Source organism: Maniola jurtina, chromosome 28, assembly GCF_905333055.1.
Source record: "Maniola jurtina chromosome 28, ilManJurt1.1, whole genome shotgun sequence".
NCBI lineage: Eukaryota > Metazoa > Arthropoda > Insecta > Lepidoptera > Nymphalidae > Maniola > Maniola jurtina.
In genome coordinates this window covers 3418331-3431732 of record NC_060056.1, presented here as the reverse complement: position 1 = coordinate 3431732, position 13402 = coordinate 3418331, and the positions used below count along the sequence as shown (strand labels likewise).

Here is a 13402-nt window from a genome sequence, read left to right as displayed (position 1 = left end):
GAACGAATGTCAAAATTTAAAAATCTTTCCCGGCACGTCATTTTTATTTTTATTTACGAAATGCGATGTATTGAGGTTTTGTTTTGTTGATTTCGACTAATTTGTTTCTTGATTAGTGATATATTTCATTAGCTAAATGATTTCTTTACATAACTTTTTAATTGACTATTTGTATTCTTGTGTCCTGTGATGCCAAACAGATTTCAGATTCAAACACAATGTGTCATATTCGAAGCTCTTTTCACGGTAAAATAGATGAAATACCTGGTGTTTACGCTGATAATTTTGAAAATGCTGATTACACTTTGGCCAGAGCCTATTTTCTGAGCCACTACCATTCTGACCATGTTCAGGTATGTGCAGTTTAATCATTTTCACTCACAGTTTTCACTAGTAACAATAGTTCACATTTTGCCTAAAACTTTATTCTGAGTCACTCCTGCTTTGCTTCGCTTGGGTGGAATTACTCAAAATCCTTCTATTAGTATAAAGCCAATCTGTAGTCTGCACTTGGCCAGCCTAATGGATTATGGCTAGAACTTCTCATTTTGAAGAGACCGATGTTCAGTAGTGGGCCGGCGATAGCTTGAAATTATAATGACATATTTAATTGACTAGCTTATGCCCACAATTTCATCTGCATGGACTACACAAATTTGAAACCCCTATTAACCCCCTTAGGGGTTGAATTTTTAAAAAACTTTCTCAGCAGATGTCTACCTGGATAGCAAATTTCAGCCTGACTCGACCAGGAGTTTGAGCAGTGTGTTGATAGATCAGTCAGTCAGTCAGTCCGCTTTCCTTTTAAATATTTAGATTATTTTCTAGGGACTACAATCTGATGCATTACTGGAAACATTAAGAAAGACACAAGCTACAATTTATACTAGTGAATTAACAGCAGCCATCATTGATTACGAGAAGAGTGATTCAAGACTGATGAAATATGTTAGGGGCCTTAAAACTGGTGAGTCATTATGCCAAAACTAGATGAACGCGACTTCATCTGTATGGATTTAGGTTTTTAAAAATCCCATGGGATTTCTTTAGTTTTCCATGATAAAAAGTTGCCCATTTAATTTTGGGGGATACAAGCTACGTCTGTACCAAATCCATACTAATATTATGAATGCGAAAGTGTCTGTCTATCTGCTAGCTTTTCACAGCCTAACCGTTTAACAGATTTTGATGAAATTAGGTACAGAGTTAGCTAACATCCCAGGGACGTATATAGGCTTTTTTTTTTACTTTTTATCCTGGAAATCAAAGAGTTCCTATGGGATTCTTAAGGGTCTATCCATTGATGATGATGATATTTTTTTTCTCGCTCGTCTGGCTTTACTCAGTTAGCCAATGTTAAGTTTGTAGTTACTTTCAAGTTAGTGAAACTATACAAGTATGGACTTCGTCTGCGCCGGCGCCCGCCGACATACGCGCGGCGCCCCTTTAGAGCGCTTCCCAGTCAGTTCCTCCACCAAAAAAAACCAGCCACTCTTAACAAAATGCAAAACACTCCAAGAAGGCAAAGCACGCGCGCCAGCAAACGCCAGCACAGACGAAGTCCCTGATGATGATATTTACTTTATCTATATTACAGGGTCGTCACTCATAACATTGCCAGCGACAGAAAAGTACCCACAAAGTTCCATAACAGTAACTCTGATACCCGCAGGCCATTGTGCGGGATCCACTATGTTTCTCTTCACGAATAAAACACAAAAGATACTATTTACCGGAGACTTCAGGATCAACTGCAACGATCTACCCAACTACACTTCATTGCAAGAAAATGGGGCACCCATAAAACTGGATACTTTATACGTAGATACGACGTTTATCAATTTAGGTTATGAAAATTTTCCGAAACGGAGCGAAAGCGTTGATAAATTAATTTTTAATGTTAAAAAGTGGTTGAACTGTGATATCAATAATGCTGTAGCTATTTACACTCCAGCAAAATATGGATATGAATTTGTTTTCAATGAAATATACGAACAAATGGGAGTTAAAGTGTATGTCGGTGCGTACAAATGGAAGTTGTATAGGTAGGTTTTATTTAATTTTTATTCTGATACAAGTTTTTTTCAAATAAAAATAGCGAGCAAATGAGCAGGTGTATCACCTGATGTTAAGTGATTACCGCCGTCCATGAACATTTGCAGTACCAGAGAAACAGCAAATGCATTGCCGACCTTTCAGGAATTTGTTGGCCCACCCCTTGAATAATCCCATGTTGTAATCTAATGGAAACACAGCAGAAAAAGTAGATTCCACAGTTTGCATATGCGTGGAAAAAAGGATCTGGCACAACAGATAAAGTGCACCAGGCACCCAGGTGGTAAGGGTGAAATTGCTCGTGGTGGCGTGACAAGTTAGTTCTTAACTACGATCTCACCTGGTGGTAAGTGATGATGCAGTCTAAGATGGAAGCGGGCTAAGCGAGTTACGAGTGACGTAGGAATGTACATACATACATACATACAGGTCTAATATATAACCTTCCTTTGGGCTTCGCTGCAGTCAGGTAAAAAATGTTTCAAGGCTCAGAATTTTTTTTTTATTTCAGTACTATACAAAACTTAGTACCAGGTGTGACGAACAACGAAAATGAAACAAAAATACACTTATGCAGATACAAAAGCGAAAATAATCCCCACAAAGAGTGTATAGGGGACAATAACCGAAAGTTTTTATACGTCTACCTCTCAGCTATGAAATGGCGGAACATTTTAAATGACTTTTCGTCAGTCGAGCTTGTGACTCCGACGAGGCTGGACGTGTGCTTCGCTACACATTGCAGTAGAAAGGAAATATATTATTTCGTAAATTATTTATCGCCTGATAAAATTATCGGATTCCCGAATAAGTTTGTTGAATTAGGTAATAAGCGGACTAGCGAATTGGAGTTTGATAGGGGAATTAAAAAAACGAGGGTAGATAAAAAAGTTGATGATAAACTGCTGAGGTTGATGTTTGGTTAATGATTTTTAACCGAATTCAAAACAGGATTACTTAAAGTGCCTGGACCGATTTGAAAATTTTTTTGTTTGTTTGAAAAGGTATACTTTGCAGGTGGTTCCATATAGATTTGGTGAAGATCAGATGAATATCTTCGGAGATGGAGAACAGAACAGAGCAAATTGCTCGCGATCAGTGTAATAGCTTAGTAAACTGCAGGGTTTTAACTGGGCATAGCATATTATAGAACAGTGGGCCACTAAAAATTGTGAAATGAAAAATTTTCAAAAGAAAAATAAAACCGACTGTGGTTTTTGAAGTCGGTTTTATTTTTCTTTGGATTTTTTTTTATTGATAATAATATATAGCGCAAATATAGTCACGAGTCTTTTCTCAACACATTATACAATAGGTTTTTTGATGATTGATGTACTATTTTGTATATATAATATATATATATATTTAACAATTACATAAGAATGTATTTTTTTTTATTATTGTAATTGGTTTAATGCATTTTTATTATTTTATTATTATAAAATTGACCATAGTATAATTAGTAAAAATTTTAAATATGAAATAGCACAAGTTTTAATTGGCTTTTCTTGGAGAATTTCAGTTTTTTTAAGACTCATGAGACGGGTCTGCCCGCGAAATTCAAATTTAATTTGGTTTTTCGCAATTTGTAAACTAATACGACAAAGTAGACTTATGGCACTTTAATTGCGCCAATGGCAGTATCATCCTCACAGGTTTATATAAAAATCTTTACTTGAAAGGGTCCAGTTTGAGAAATTATTTATAGTATCGACTAATTTGTGAATAATGAGTCAAACTCATTACTTTGACTAATTTCTTAAACTGAACACTTTCAAGTAAAGATTTTTATGTAATCCTGTGAAGATGATACTGCCATTGTCGGAATTAGAATGCCATAAGCCTACTTTGTCGTATTAGTTTACATATTGCGAAAAACCAAATAAAATTTGAATTACGCGGGCAGACCCGTCTCATGCACCTTAATGGCGAATTTTGTTTCATTAAAAAACTGGTCAAGTGCGAGTCGGACTCGCATACGAAGGGTTCCGTACCAACGTACAAGATATTTTAATAATATATTTTTATTTGCATCACTGCAAGTTAATGACAACAGCGCCATCTATATTTGATTTTGTAAATTAATTTTTTCGTGAACACATCGTGATTCTAGGTCGACGGGGAGTACCCTATAGGTTTTCTTGACAGGCACGACGGAGGAATGGATGGACAGACAGACAACAAAGTGATCTTATAAGGGTTCCGTTTTTTCTTTTGAGGTACGGAACCCTAAAAATATGGCTGTCGGACTGTAGACGTCTCACGTTCTTCGCACTGTGTCATACCTTTGAACTTTTTAATTTATTTATAATTATAGTGAAAACTTTTTACCTACTTTATTTAGTTTTAAAATAACCTACAATTAGTCCAATAATATAATTATTATGTGCAGAAATCGTCAGTTTTATATAAGCGAAAGTTTGTATGTGTGTGTGTGTGTGTGTGTGTGTGTGTATGTTTGTTACTCCTTCACGCTAAAACTACTGGACGGATTGGGCTGAAATTTAGAATGGAGATAGATTATACTCTGGATTAGCACATAGGCTACTTTTTATCCCGGAAAATCAAAGAGTTCCCACGGGATTTTTAAAAAAACTACATCCACGCGAACGAAGTCGCGGGTATCAGCTAGTTGTAACTAAGTAATAGATTAATTACGTGTCGTGTTATCTGCATTGTCCATTTTGGAGGAGGTACTTAGATAATTTATGCTGTGTAAAGTGTAAACACTCATGAGACTTTAGTCATCCTCCACAATGTTGCTCCAAGGATACGGTATGCGGCTTTTATTCATTACTACCTTATGCTCGCAGCTTCGCCCGTGTGGATTTAGGTTTTAATAATCCCGTGGGAAGTCTTTGATTTTCCGGCATAAAAAGTAGCCTATGTGCTAATCCAGGGTATAATCTATCTCCATTCTAAATTTCAGCACAATCCGTCCAGTAGTTTTTGCGTGAAGGAGTAACAAACATACACACACACACATACTCACAAACTTTCCCCTTTATAATATTAGTGTGATATATGATGATATAAGGGTTCTTCCTTTTGAGGTACGGAACACTAAAAACGCTCATGCGAACGAAGTCGCGGGCATCAGTTAGTTTAAATTAATATCTACGGGCACCCTGCACGTAAGCTCATATGCAGCGCAGAGTAGTGCACTTAAGTGTATGATATCACTTAGATTACATACAAATATATAATGAGTTAGCCAGCGGAAGAGCTCCTGTACTCCTCTTTGTCTAGTGGACTGCGGTGCTTAGCATCGACCACTCTCCTCTCAACTCTCTTTTTAACCGACTTCAAATAAAAGAGGAGTCTTTTTAAACTTTTTATTTGTACGTTTTTCGATTAACTTTATCCTTCTTGTGATAAAATAAAATGTTTTCCCCGAAAGAGTGCCCCAGTTCGTTCCCTGGTAAAATCGATGAAATACCGGGTATTTGTGTTGATAATTTTGAAAAGGCCGCGAGAGCATATTTTCTGAGCCACTACCATGAAGATCATATAGTGGTAGGTATTCTAAAATTTTTCCTTCTCTAATTAATACTAGCTGATGCCCGCGACTTCGTCCGCGTGGAATTAGGTCTTTCGAAATCCCGTGGGAACTCTTTAATTTTCCAGAATAAAGAGTAGCGTATGTGCTAATCCAGGATATTATCTATCTCCGTTCCCAGCCAAATCCGTCCAGACTCAGACAGAGTAGATTTTGCGTGATGGAGTAACAAACATACACACACACATTCACACATACACACAAACATTCACCTAGGTATATAATATTAGTGTGAAGTGTGATAGTGTAATAGAGCCGCCATACCAACCTGGCCATATCATCAATACTAATAAATAAAATTGAAGTGTCTGTCTGTAATTTCGAAATAACTACCTCATTATGGTTATTTGAACGATACCATAACTGAATCACGTTTTTAAAATTTTCGTCTGTCTGTCTGTCTGTTTGAACGGGCGAATCTCCGGAATGGCTCAACCGATTTTGACGGGATTTTCACAGACGAGTAGAGGATTGACCAGAGTGGAGACCGCGTATCAGCAAGCGCAGTGTGTGACTTGGGAAGGCCTATGCCCAGCAGTGAACGCAAACAGGCTGATTGATTAATCGATATAATAGGATTATGTGACTGACTGACTAATTTATCAACGCACAGCTCAAACTATTGGATAGATTGGACCGCTTGGCATGCAAAAAGCTAATTACAATGTATACAAGTGTAAATTAAAAATTTATAACACCTCCGACAAGTGAAGGTTACAGTAACTAGAAAAGAACTGATAACTTTCAAACGGCTGAACCGATTTTCTTCGATTATAGCTAAGAACACTCTCGATCAAGCCACCTTTCAAACAAAAAAAACCTAATTAAAATCGGTTCATTCGTTTAGGCGCTACGATGCCACAGACAGATACACAGATACACACGTCAAACTTATAACACCCCTTTTTTGGGTCGGGGGTTAAAAACATACTTGGTTACAATATTAATATATGCATTTTTATATCCATATTATAGGTATTTATTTGTACCAGAAAGTTGTAACAATGGCAACAACAAGTGTAAATTAAAAATTTATAACACCCCCGACAAGTGAAGGTTACAGTAACTAGAAAAGAACTTATAACTTTCAAACGGCTGAACCGATTTTCTTCGATTATAGTTAAGAACACTCTCGATCAAGCCACCTTTCAAACAAAAAAAACAAAATTAAAATCGGTTCATTAGTTTAGGAGCTACGATGCCACAGACAGATACACAGATACACAGACACACAGATACACACGTCAAACTTGTAACACCCTCTTTTTGGGTCGGGGGTTAAAAAGAAAGAAAAAGTGGACAGGGAAGCACTTATCTCTATAAGGGATCTCTACCAGTGACCCTTGGCAGTGCGAGAGGGAGTAGAAATGGAACAGCAAAGATAGAAAGTATTCATGAAAAAATCTTAATAGATATTATGTTATACTAGCTGATACCCGCGACTTCGTTCGCGTGGATGTAGGTTTTTTAAAATTCCCGTGGGAACTCTTTGATTTTCCGGGATAAAAAGTAGCCTATGTGCTAATCCAGGGTATAATCTATCTCCATTCCAAATTTCAGCCCAATCCGTCCAGTAGTTTTTGCATGAAGGAGTAAGAAACATAGACACACACATACAAACTTTCTCCTTTATAATATTAGTGTGATTTGTAGGGAATAGACGCTGACCTGTTACGGATAGTATTAAAAAAGGCAAAAGCTAAAATTTATGCTAGTAAGGTGACGGCAATCATCCTTCGTGTGAAACATCTGGGGCTAAACCAATATGTAGAAGGCCTTGAAACAGGTAAGGGTGGATTCAGTTTTATCATCATCTTGATCAGCCCATCGCCATCCCACTACTGAGCACGGGCAGGCGCGGATCCAGCTCTCAAAAGACCGGCTAAGTGCGAGTCCAGACTCGCGCACCGAGGGTTCCGTACTCGGGTATTTTTCCGACATTTTACACTATAAATCAAAAACTATTATGCACTAGCTGATGCCCGCGACTTCGTTCGCGTGGATGTAGGTTTTTTAAAATTCCCGTGGGAACTCTTTGATTTTCCGGGATAAAAAGTAGCCTATGTGCTAATCCAGGGTATAATCTACCTCCATTCTAAATTTCAGCCCAATCCGTCAAGTAGTTTTTGCGTGAAGGAGTAACAAACATACACACACACACACACACACACACACACACATACAAACTTTCTCCTTTATAATATTAGTGTGATAACAATAAATAAAAATCTGTTTTAGAATGTACAAGTAAAGCCCTTTCATATGATACCCCACTTGGTATAGTTATCTTATTTTGAAAATTAAAACACATTTTAATTTTTTTTTTGATGTAACCACAGGGGTTTTCAGATTTATTCTGTACTTGTGCTATAAGACCTACCTACCTGCCAAATTTCATGATTCTAGGTCAACGGGAAGTACCCTATAGGTTTCTTGACAGACAGACAGACAATAAAGTGACCCTATAAGGGTTCCGTTTTTCCTTTTGACCCTAAAAAGTCAGGAAACCTCTGCTCTACACCATAGTAACCAACTTGATATTGCAGGGCCGACCTCAATAACTTTACCGGCCACTGAAGAATTGCCAGAAAATTCTTTAACAGTAACTCTGATACCCGCCGACCATTGTACAGGGTCCACCATGTTCCTCTTCACAACAGCTGAAAAGAAAAATATACTTTTCACTGGAGACTTCAGGATTGATTGCGATGGTCTACCCGAATGCACTCCCTTGCATGAAAATGGCGCACCCATAAAACTGGATACTTTATATATAGATACAACGTTTATTGCACCCGATTACGAACATCTTCCGAAACGTAGCGAGTCTGTTCGAGTATCGATCGCTAAAATTAGAGAATGGTTAGATCTTGATAGTAACAATGAAGTCGCTATTTGTACTCCTGCAAAATATAGCTATGATATTCTTTTCGATGAAATATATGAACAGTTGGGGTGCAAGGTGTTTGTGAGTCGAAACAGATGGAATGTGTACCGGTAAGTAAAGCTGTGATAGCCTAGTGGTAAGAACGTCCGCCTCCTAATCGGAGGTCGGGGGTTCGATCCCGGGCACGCACCACTAACTTTTCAGTTATGTGCGTTTTAAGCAATTGAATATCACTTGCTTTAACGGTGAAGGAAAACATCGTGAGGAAACCTGCATGCCTGAGAGTTCTCCATGTTCTCAAAGGTGTGTGAAGTCTGCCAATCCGCATTGGGCCAGCGTGGCAGGCTATGGCCTAAACCCTTCTCATTCTGAGAGGAGACCCGTACTCAGTAGTGGGGCGGAAATGGGTTGATCATGATGAAGTAAGTTCAATCTTCGTACAGTTAACTAGGTACCAATTTTTAACCGACTTCAAAAATAGGAGGTTCTCAATTCGTCGGAATCTTTTTTTTTTTAACTAGCTGATACCCGCGACTTCGTTCGCGTGGATGTAGGTTTTTTAAAATCCCGTGGGAACTCTTTGATTTTCCGGGATAAAAAGTAGCCTATGTGCTAATCCAGGGTATAATCTATCTCTATTCTAAATTTCAGCCCAATCCGTCCAGTAGTTTTTGCGTGAAGGAGTAACAAACATACACACACACACACACACACATACAAACTTTCTCCTTTATAATATTAGTGTGATGTACCTATGTTCCCCGATTACTCAAAGACGCCTGGATCGATTTCGAAATATTTTTTTTTTTGTTTGAAAGGGTATACTTCGTAGTTGCCCATATAAATTTTATGAAGATCTGATGAATATTTGCGGAGATGGAGAACAGAACTCCTCAATGGATAAGAGTAAATTGCTCGCGATCAGTGTAATAGCTTAGTAAACAGTAGGGTTTTAACTGGGCATCGCATATATAGTACAGTGGGGCCACTAATAATTGTGAAAAAAAATTTTCAAAAGAAAAATAAAACCGACTTCAAAAACCACAAACACTAAAAAGTAAAAAATATTTTTTGTTTCTACACGTAGAAATCTCGGAGATTTCGGTGTACATAGGAAGAAAAACACAACTCCATTTTTGAAAGTCGGTTAAAAAAGTAGCCTATGTTACTCTCTGATCAATCCTCTACTTGTCTGTGAAAACCCCGTCAAAATCGGTCCAGCCGTTCCGAAGATTAGCCTTTTCAAACAGACAGACAGACAAAAATTTTAAAAACGTGTGATTCAGTGTTAGTGTCGTTCAAATAACCATATGAGGTAGTTATTTCGAAATTACAGACAGACACTCCAATTTTATTTATTAGTATAGATTAGTATAGATTGAAGAATTGAAAAGAGCAAGCGCCGAGTTTCTTGCTGGTCCTTCTCGGTAGGGACGGCATTCTGAACCAGTGGTTAATTTTGACGATTCAAAAGCACTTGTAAATGTCTACTTGAATAAAAATCTATTCTTTTCTATTCCATTCGATTCCACTCCACTCCACTCCACTCTACTCCATTCCATTCCATTCTATTCTATTCTGAGAGAAGATGGGTCAGTCATGACAATGATGATAGACTAGAAAAAATTATGTTTCATTTGTTTGCAGTGAGATACAAGACATAGTAAAAGGTGTGACGAATTGCAAAACGGAAACAAGAATTCACTTATGCAATGTTATGAAGGATGAGCAAGATAAAGAAAACTTAGAATTAATTTCCCATAATATTTGTGGTATAGGAGACGATGAGAAAAAGTATTTATACGTCAATCTGACAGCTATGAAATGGAGAAATAGTGACTCTTGGGTGTCCTCAGATAACGATGGTATCCTGAGCGTCTGTTTTGCTACACATTGCAGCAGAAGGGAAATATACAATTTTGTTGATCACTTATCATCCGATAGAATTGTTGGGTTCCCGAACAAGTTTATTACACGTACGAGTGCAGGGCCGAGCATGTTAATGACAGAAAATTAAATTAATCCTAGAAAGATAACCATATCCAGACATACTTTAAAGATAACCATACGCTTTAGAGGCGTTCACTTTTTAAATGTGTATTTTTGACGTGACAACTATTGGCGTCACTCAGAAAAGCAGGTATTATTTAAATATTTTTATCGAATTATTGGAATGTCCTCTCCAAAACCAACACAAAAAAAAACACAAGTTTAATGTGCAAGGTTATCCGAGAGTTTTAATCTAAACAAACTAATGCCAAAATAAATAATTTAATTAGAGCGTGATTGCTATCACAACATCTAATTATCCAGTTCACAACCCAAATACCGAAAATATGCGATATCGCTCCGAATCTCAGAAGGAGACTAAACTAAAACCTTCAAAACACCCGTATTTATGCAAGTTCAATCTTGTTGGCCTCCTAGTAACAGATTGTATGACATCGAATGAGCCAAATATCGATTTTACCAAACTACCTTCATCAGCTAAATTAATAATTTTATATTATTTTTGACAACTCAAATCAACTTTTTAAAAATAACCTTACAGTTCGGCCGTCCTGAATTTAACACGCCCTCGTGTTTCTAAATAATCTTGTCATGTCAGTCGCGGGCTTCCTTGCCCTAAGTCAAATCCAAATCATGGGCTATCCTGCCCTCCGTCAAATCATTAAAACCTACCCCTGAACTGCCGAACTCTCAGTTTTAATATCAAGTCAACAATAAATCCAAACGACTAACTTCTCATTTGATGTATACAAAATCTGAACCACTCATTGCAAATTACTTTCCAATTCATAAAAGACTAAATTATTAAAAAAAAACTAAAAATTTTAATCACCAAATCAAACTCAATAAAAATTTTAATCAAATGTGGGTTGTTTACAAAAAGATACCAAGGCGAAATTAAGACAACGTGAGACACGTCCCGCTTCTGAATTATTGGCGTCACTCAGAAAAGCAGGTATTATTTAAATATTTTTATCGAATTATTGGAATGTCCTCTCCAAAACCAACACAAAAAAAACACAAGTTTAATGTGCAAGGTTATCCGAGAGTTTTAATCTAAACAAACTAATGCCAAAATAAATAATTTAATTAGAGCGTGATTGCTATCACAACATCTAATTATCCAGTTCACAACCCAAATACCGAAAATATGCGATATCGCTCCGAATCTCAGAAGGAGACTAAACTAAAACCTTCAAAACACCCGTATTTATGCAAGTTCAATCTTGTTGGCCTCCTAGTAACAGATTGTATGACATCGAATGAGCCAAATATCGAATTTACCAAACTATCTTCATCAGCTAAATTAATAATTTTATATTATTTTTGACAACTCAAATCAACTTTTTAAAAATAACCTTACACAACGTCTTATAATTCGATAGAGCCGGCTGCACGCACGAAAAAACATGACTCATGCGGCGTTACCTCGCTCTGAGGCGGAATATATACAAAAAATGGAGAAAATGTTCCGAACTTCATTTAAAACCAAATATATAAATTGTAAAGTAGCTGCAGGTGTCTATAACCAAGTAAAAGACATTTATTCCTTTTTCTCTATCTTGCCCATGTTCCCCAAAACAATTTTTGATTAAAAGCTTTATAAGGATGCGGATTTTTTAAACTTTAAAATTTAATAATTCGTAACGTTCGTTTAATTTCCTACGTCTCAGTCGAGGTGCAAATATTTTTCGGTCTCAAATTATAAGACCGATTTGTTATTCAATCATAAACATGGTTTTTTAATTAAATCTACCAATCAAAAAACAACACGCATTTTTATTGAACATTTCCTATGCAATTCACAAAGTATTTTATTTGTTTATATAAAAAAAGTATATTTACAATCACAAAACTAGATGGAAACACAAAGTAGGCAAGTGTAATTAAACTGCTGGAGGCGGGCAGCCCTACCGCATGTTTACGTACCGCGCAGCTGTAGGTATTTATTTCAAAGAAACGGCCGAGTTAGAATACTGTATAGATAATATTACCGTGCCGCGGGCGTACGTGTCGTCAATCGAAGCGACATTTTTTTTGTTTATAACATTCTTTTCAATTTCGCATACTTGTAATCGCTAATTTATTGTTTTATTAAATCTTTATTGTTTTTATTTATTTTTGTTTTTATTTGTTTAAATAATTACTTTTTATTTCTTCTGGCACAAGTTGTGACACGTAATTAATAAGTTATATATCGTCGTCTTAGAGTGAAAACCTCGGGAATGCATTTTTGCTCAAATTTATTTTATTGCGTTTCTAGAAAAAAAACCTCGCAACGTACATCCTGAGCCGGTTTTCCACCGCGAAAGGGTAATGAGCGGGAAATGGTTAGGTGGGACGGACTCCGTTTATATAAATAGATTTGCGTTTCCACTAACACAGCGTTTTGTGTTTTGTTTTCCACTGCAAAAGGAGAGAAATGAGCGAAGCGAGCTGAACGGAAAATGAGGAACCAGTCAATTTCCACACAGAGCGATTTCAGTTGGTGTTTTAAACTGGTTGCTTGCGGTCGTGTTTTGTTGCGAATTCGCGATGTTCTCGAGCGACACGGAATCAAGTGAAGACAGTGATTATGTATACAGAAAAAAAGTACATATTATTATATCTTAAGCACAGAACAAAACGCGCAAAGCGAAGATTTTGGTTGAGCCAGAACATTCGAGAAAGAACACTGAAAAGGGAATATAGGGTGAGGAAACTGCAAACGAGTCCGTTTCAAACTAGTTGCCGAGACCTTGACGTAGCGGACTCTTTTTACTCGTTCGATCCGCACCTCTCACCTCTTTCTCTGTGGAAACGCCGCTGCCATGTAATCTGTCGTTGCGAGTCAATCGGATTCCTTAATGACACCGTAATGACTCCGCTCCGCTGCCTAGAACTGAGCGAGT

At 37.1% G+C, this 13402-nt stretch overlaps 2 protein-coding genes across 2 annotated transcripts; both read left to right on the top strand.

The window, feature by feature from the left end:
- Window positions 1-12: 12 nt before the first annotated feature.
- On the top strand, window positions 13-3104 carry LOC123879419 (protein artemis-like). Its single transcript, XM_045927117.1, has 4 exons — window positions 13-353; window positions 829-967; window positions 1598-2045; window positions 2567-3104. Exons 1-4 carry the CDS (start codon window positions 219-221, stop codon window positions 2979-2981), a joined length of 1137 nt encoding a protein of 378 aa, XP_045783073.1. The 5' UTR covers window positions 13-218; the 3' UTR covers window positions 2982-3104.
- Window positions 3105-5267: 2163 nt separating this feature from the next.
- Window positions 5268-10520, top strand: LOC123879423 (protein artemis-like). The gene is made up of 4 exons (XM_045927124.1): window positions 5268-5571; window positions 7268-7400; window positions 8161-8611; window positions 10149-10520. Exons 1-4 carry the CDS (start codon window positions 5440-5442, stop codon window positions 10516-10518), a joined length of 1086 nt encoding a protein of 361 aa, XP_045783080.1. The 5' UTR covers window positions 5268-5439; the 3' UTR covers window positions 10519-10520.
- The last annotated feature ends 2882 nt before the right edge of the window (window positions 10521-13402 follow it).

What these genes read in the sequence shown, in the direction of transcription:
- LOC123879423 (XM_045927124.1), top strand. Translation starts at nt 5,440, where the DNA reads ATGTTTTCCCCGAAAGAGTGCCCCAGTTCGTTCCCTGGTAAAATCGAT. An exon ending in ACCATGAAGATCATATAGTG is followed by an intron (nt 5,572 to 7,267) that starts GTAGGTATTCTA and finishes TGTGATTTGTAG; the next exon opens with GGAATAGACGCTGACCTGTT. An exon ending in AACAGATGGAATGTGTACCG is followed by an intron (nt 8,612 to 10,148) that starts GTAAGTAAAGCT and finishes ATTTGTTTGCAG; the next exon opens with TGAGATACAAGACATAGTAA.
- LOC123879419 (XM_045927117.1), top strand. Translation starts at nt 219, where the DNA reads ATGTGTCATATTCGAAGCTCTTTTCACGGTAAAATAGATGAAATACCT. An exon ending in TGTTAGGGGCCTTAAAACTG is followed by an intron (nt 968 to 1,597) that starts GTGAGTCATTAT and finishes TCTATATTACAG; the next exon opens with GGTCGTCACTCATAACATTG. An exon ending in TACAAATGGAAGTTGTATAG is followed by an intron (nt 2,046 to 2,566) that starts GTAGGTTTTATT and finishes TTTTTATTTCAG; the next exon opens with TACTATACAAAACTTAGTAC.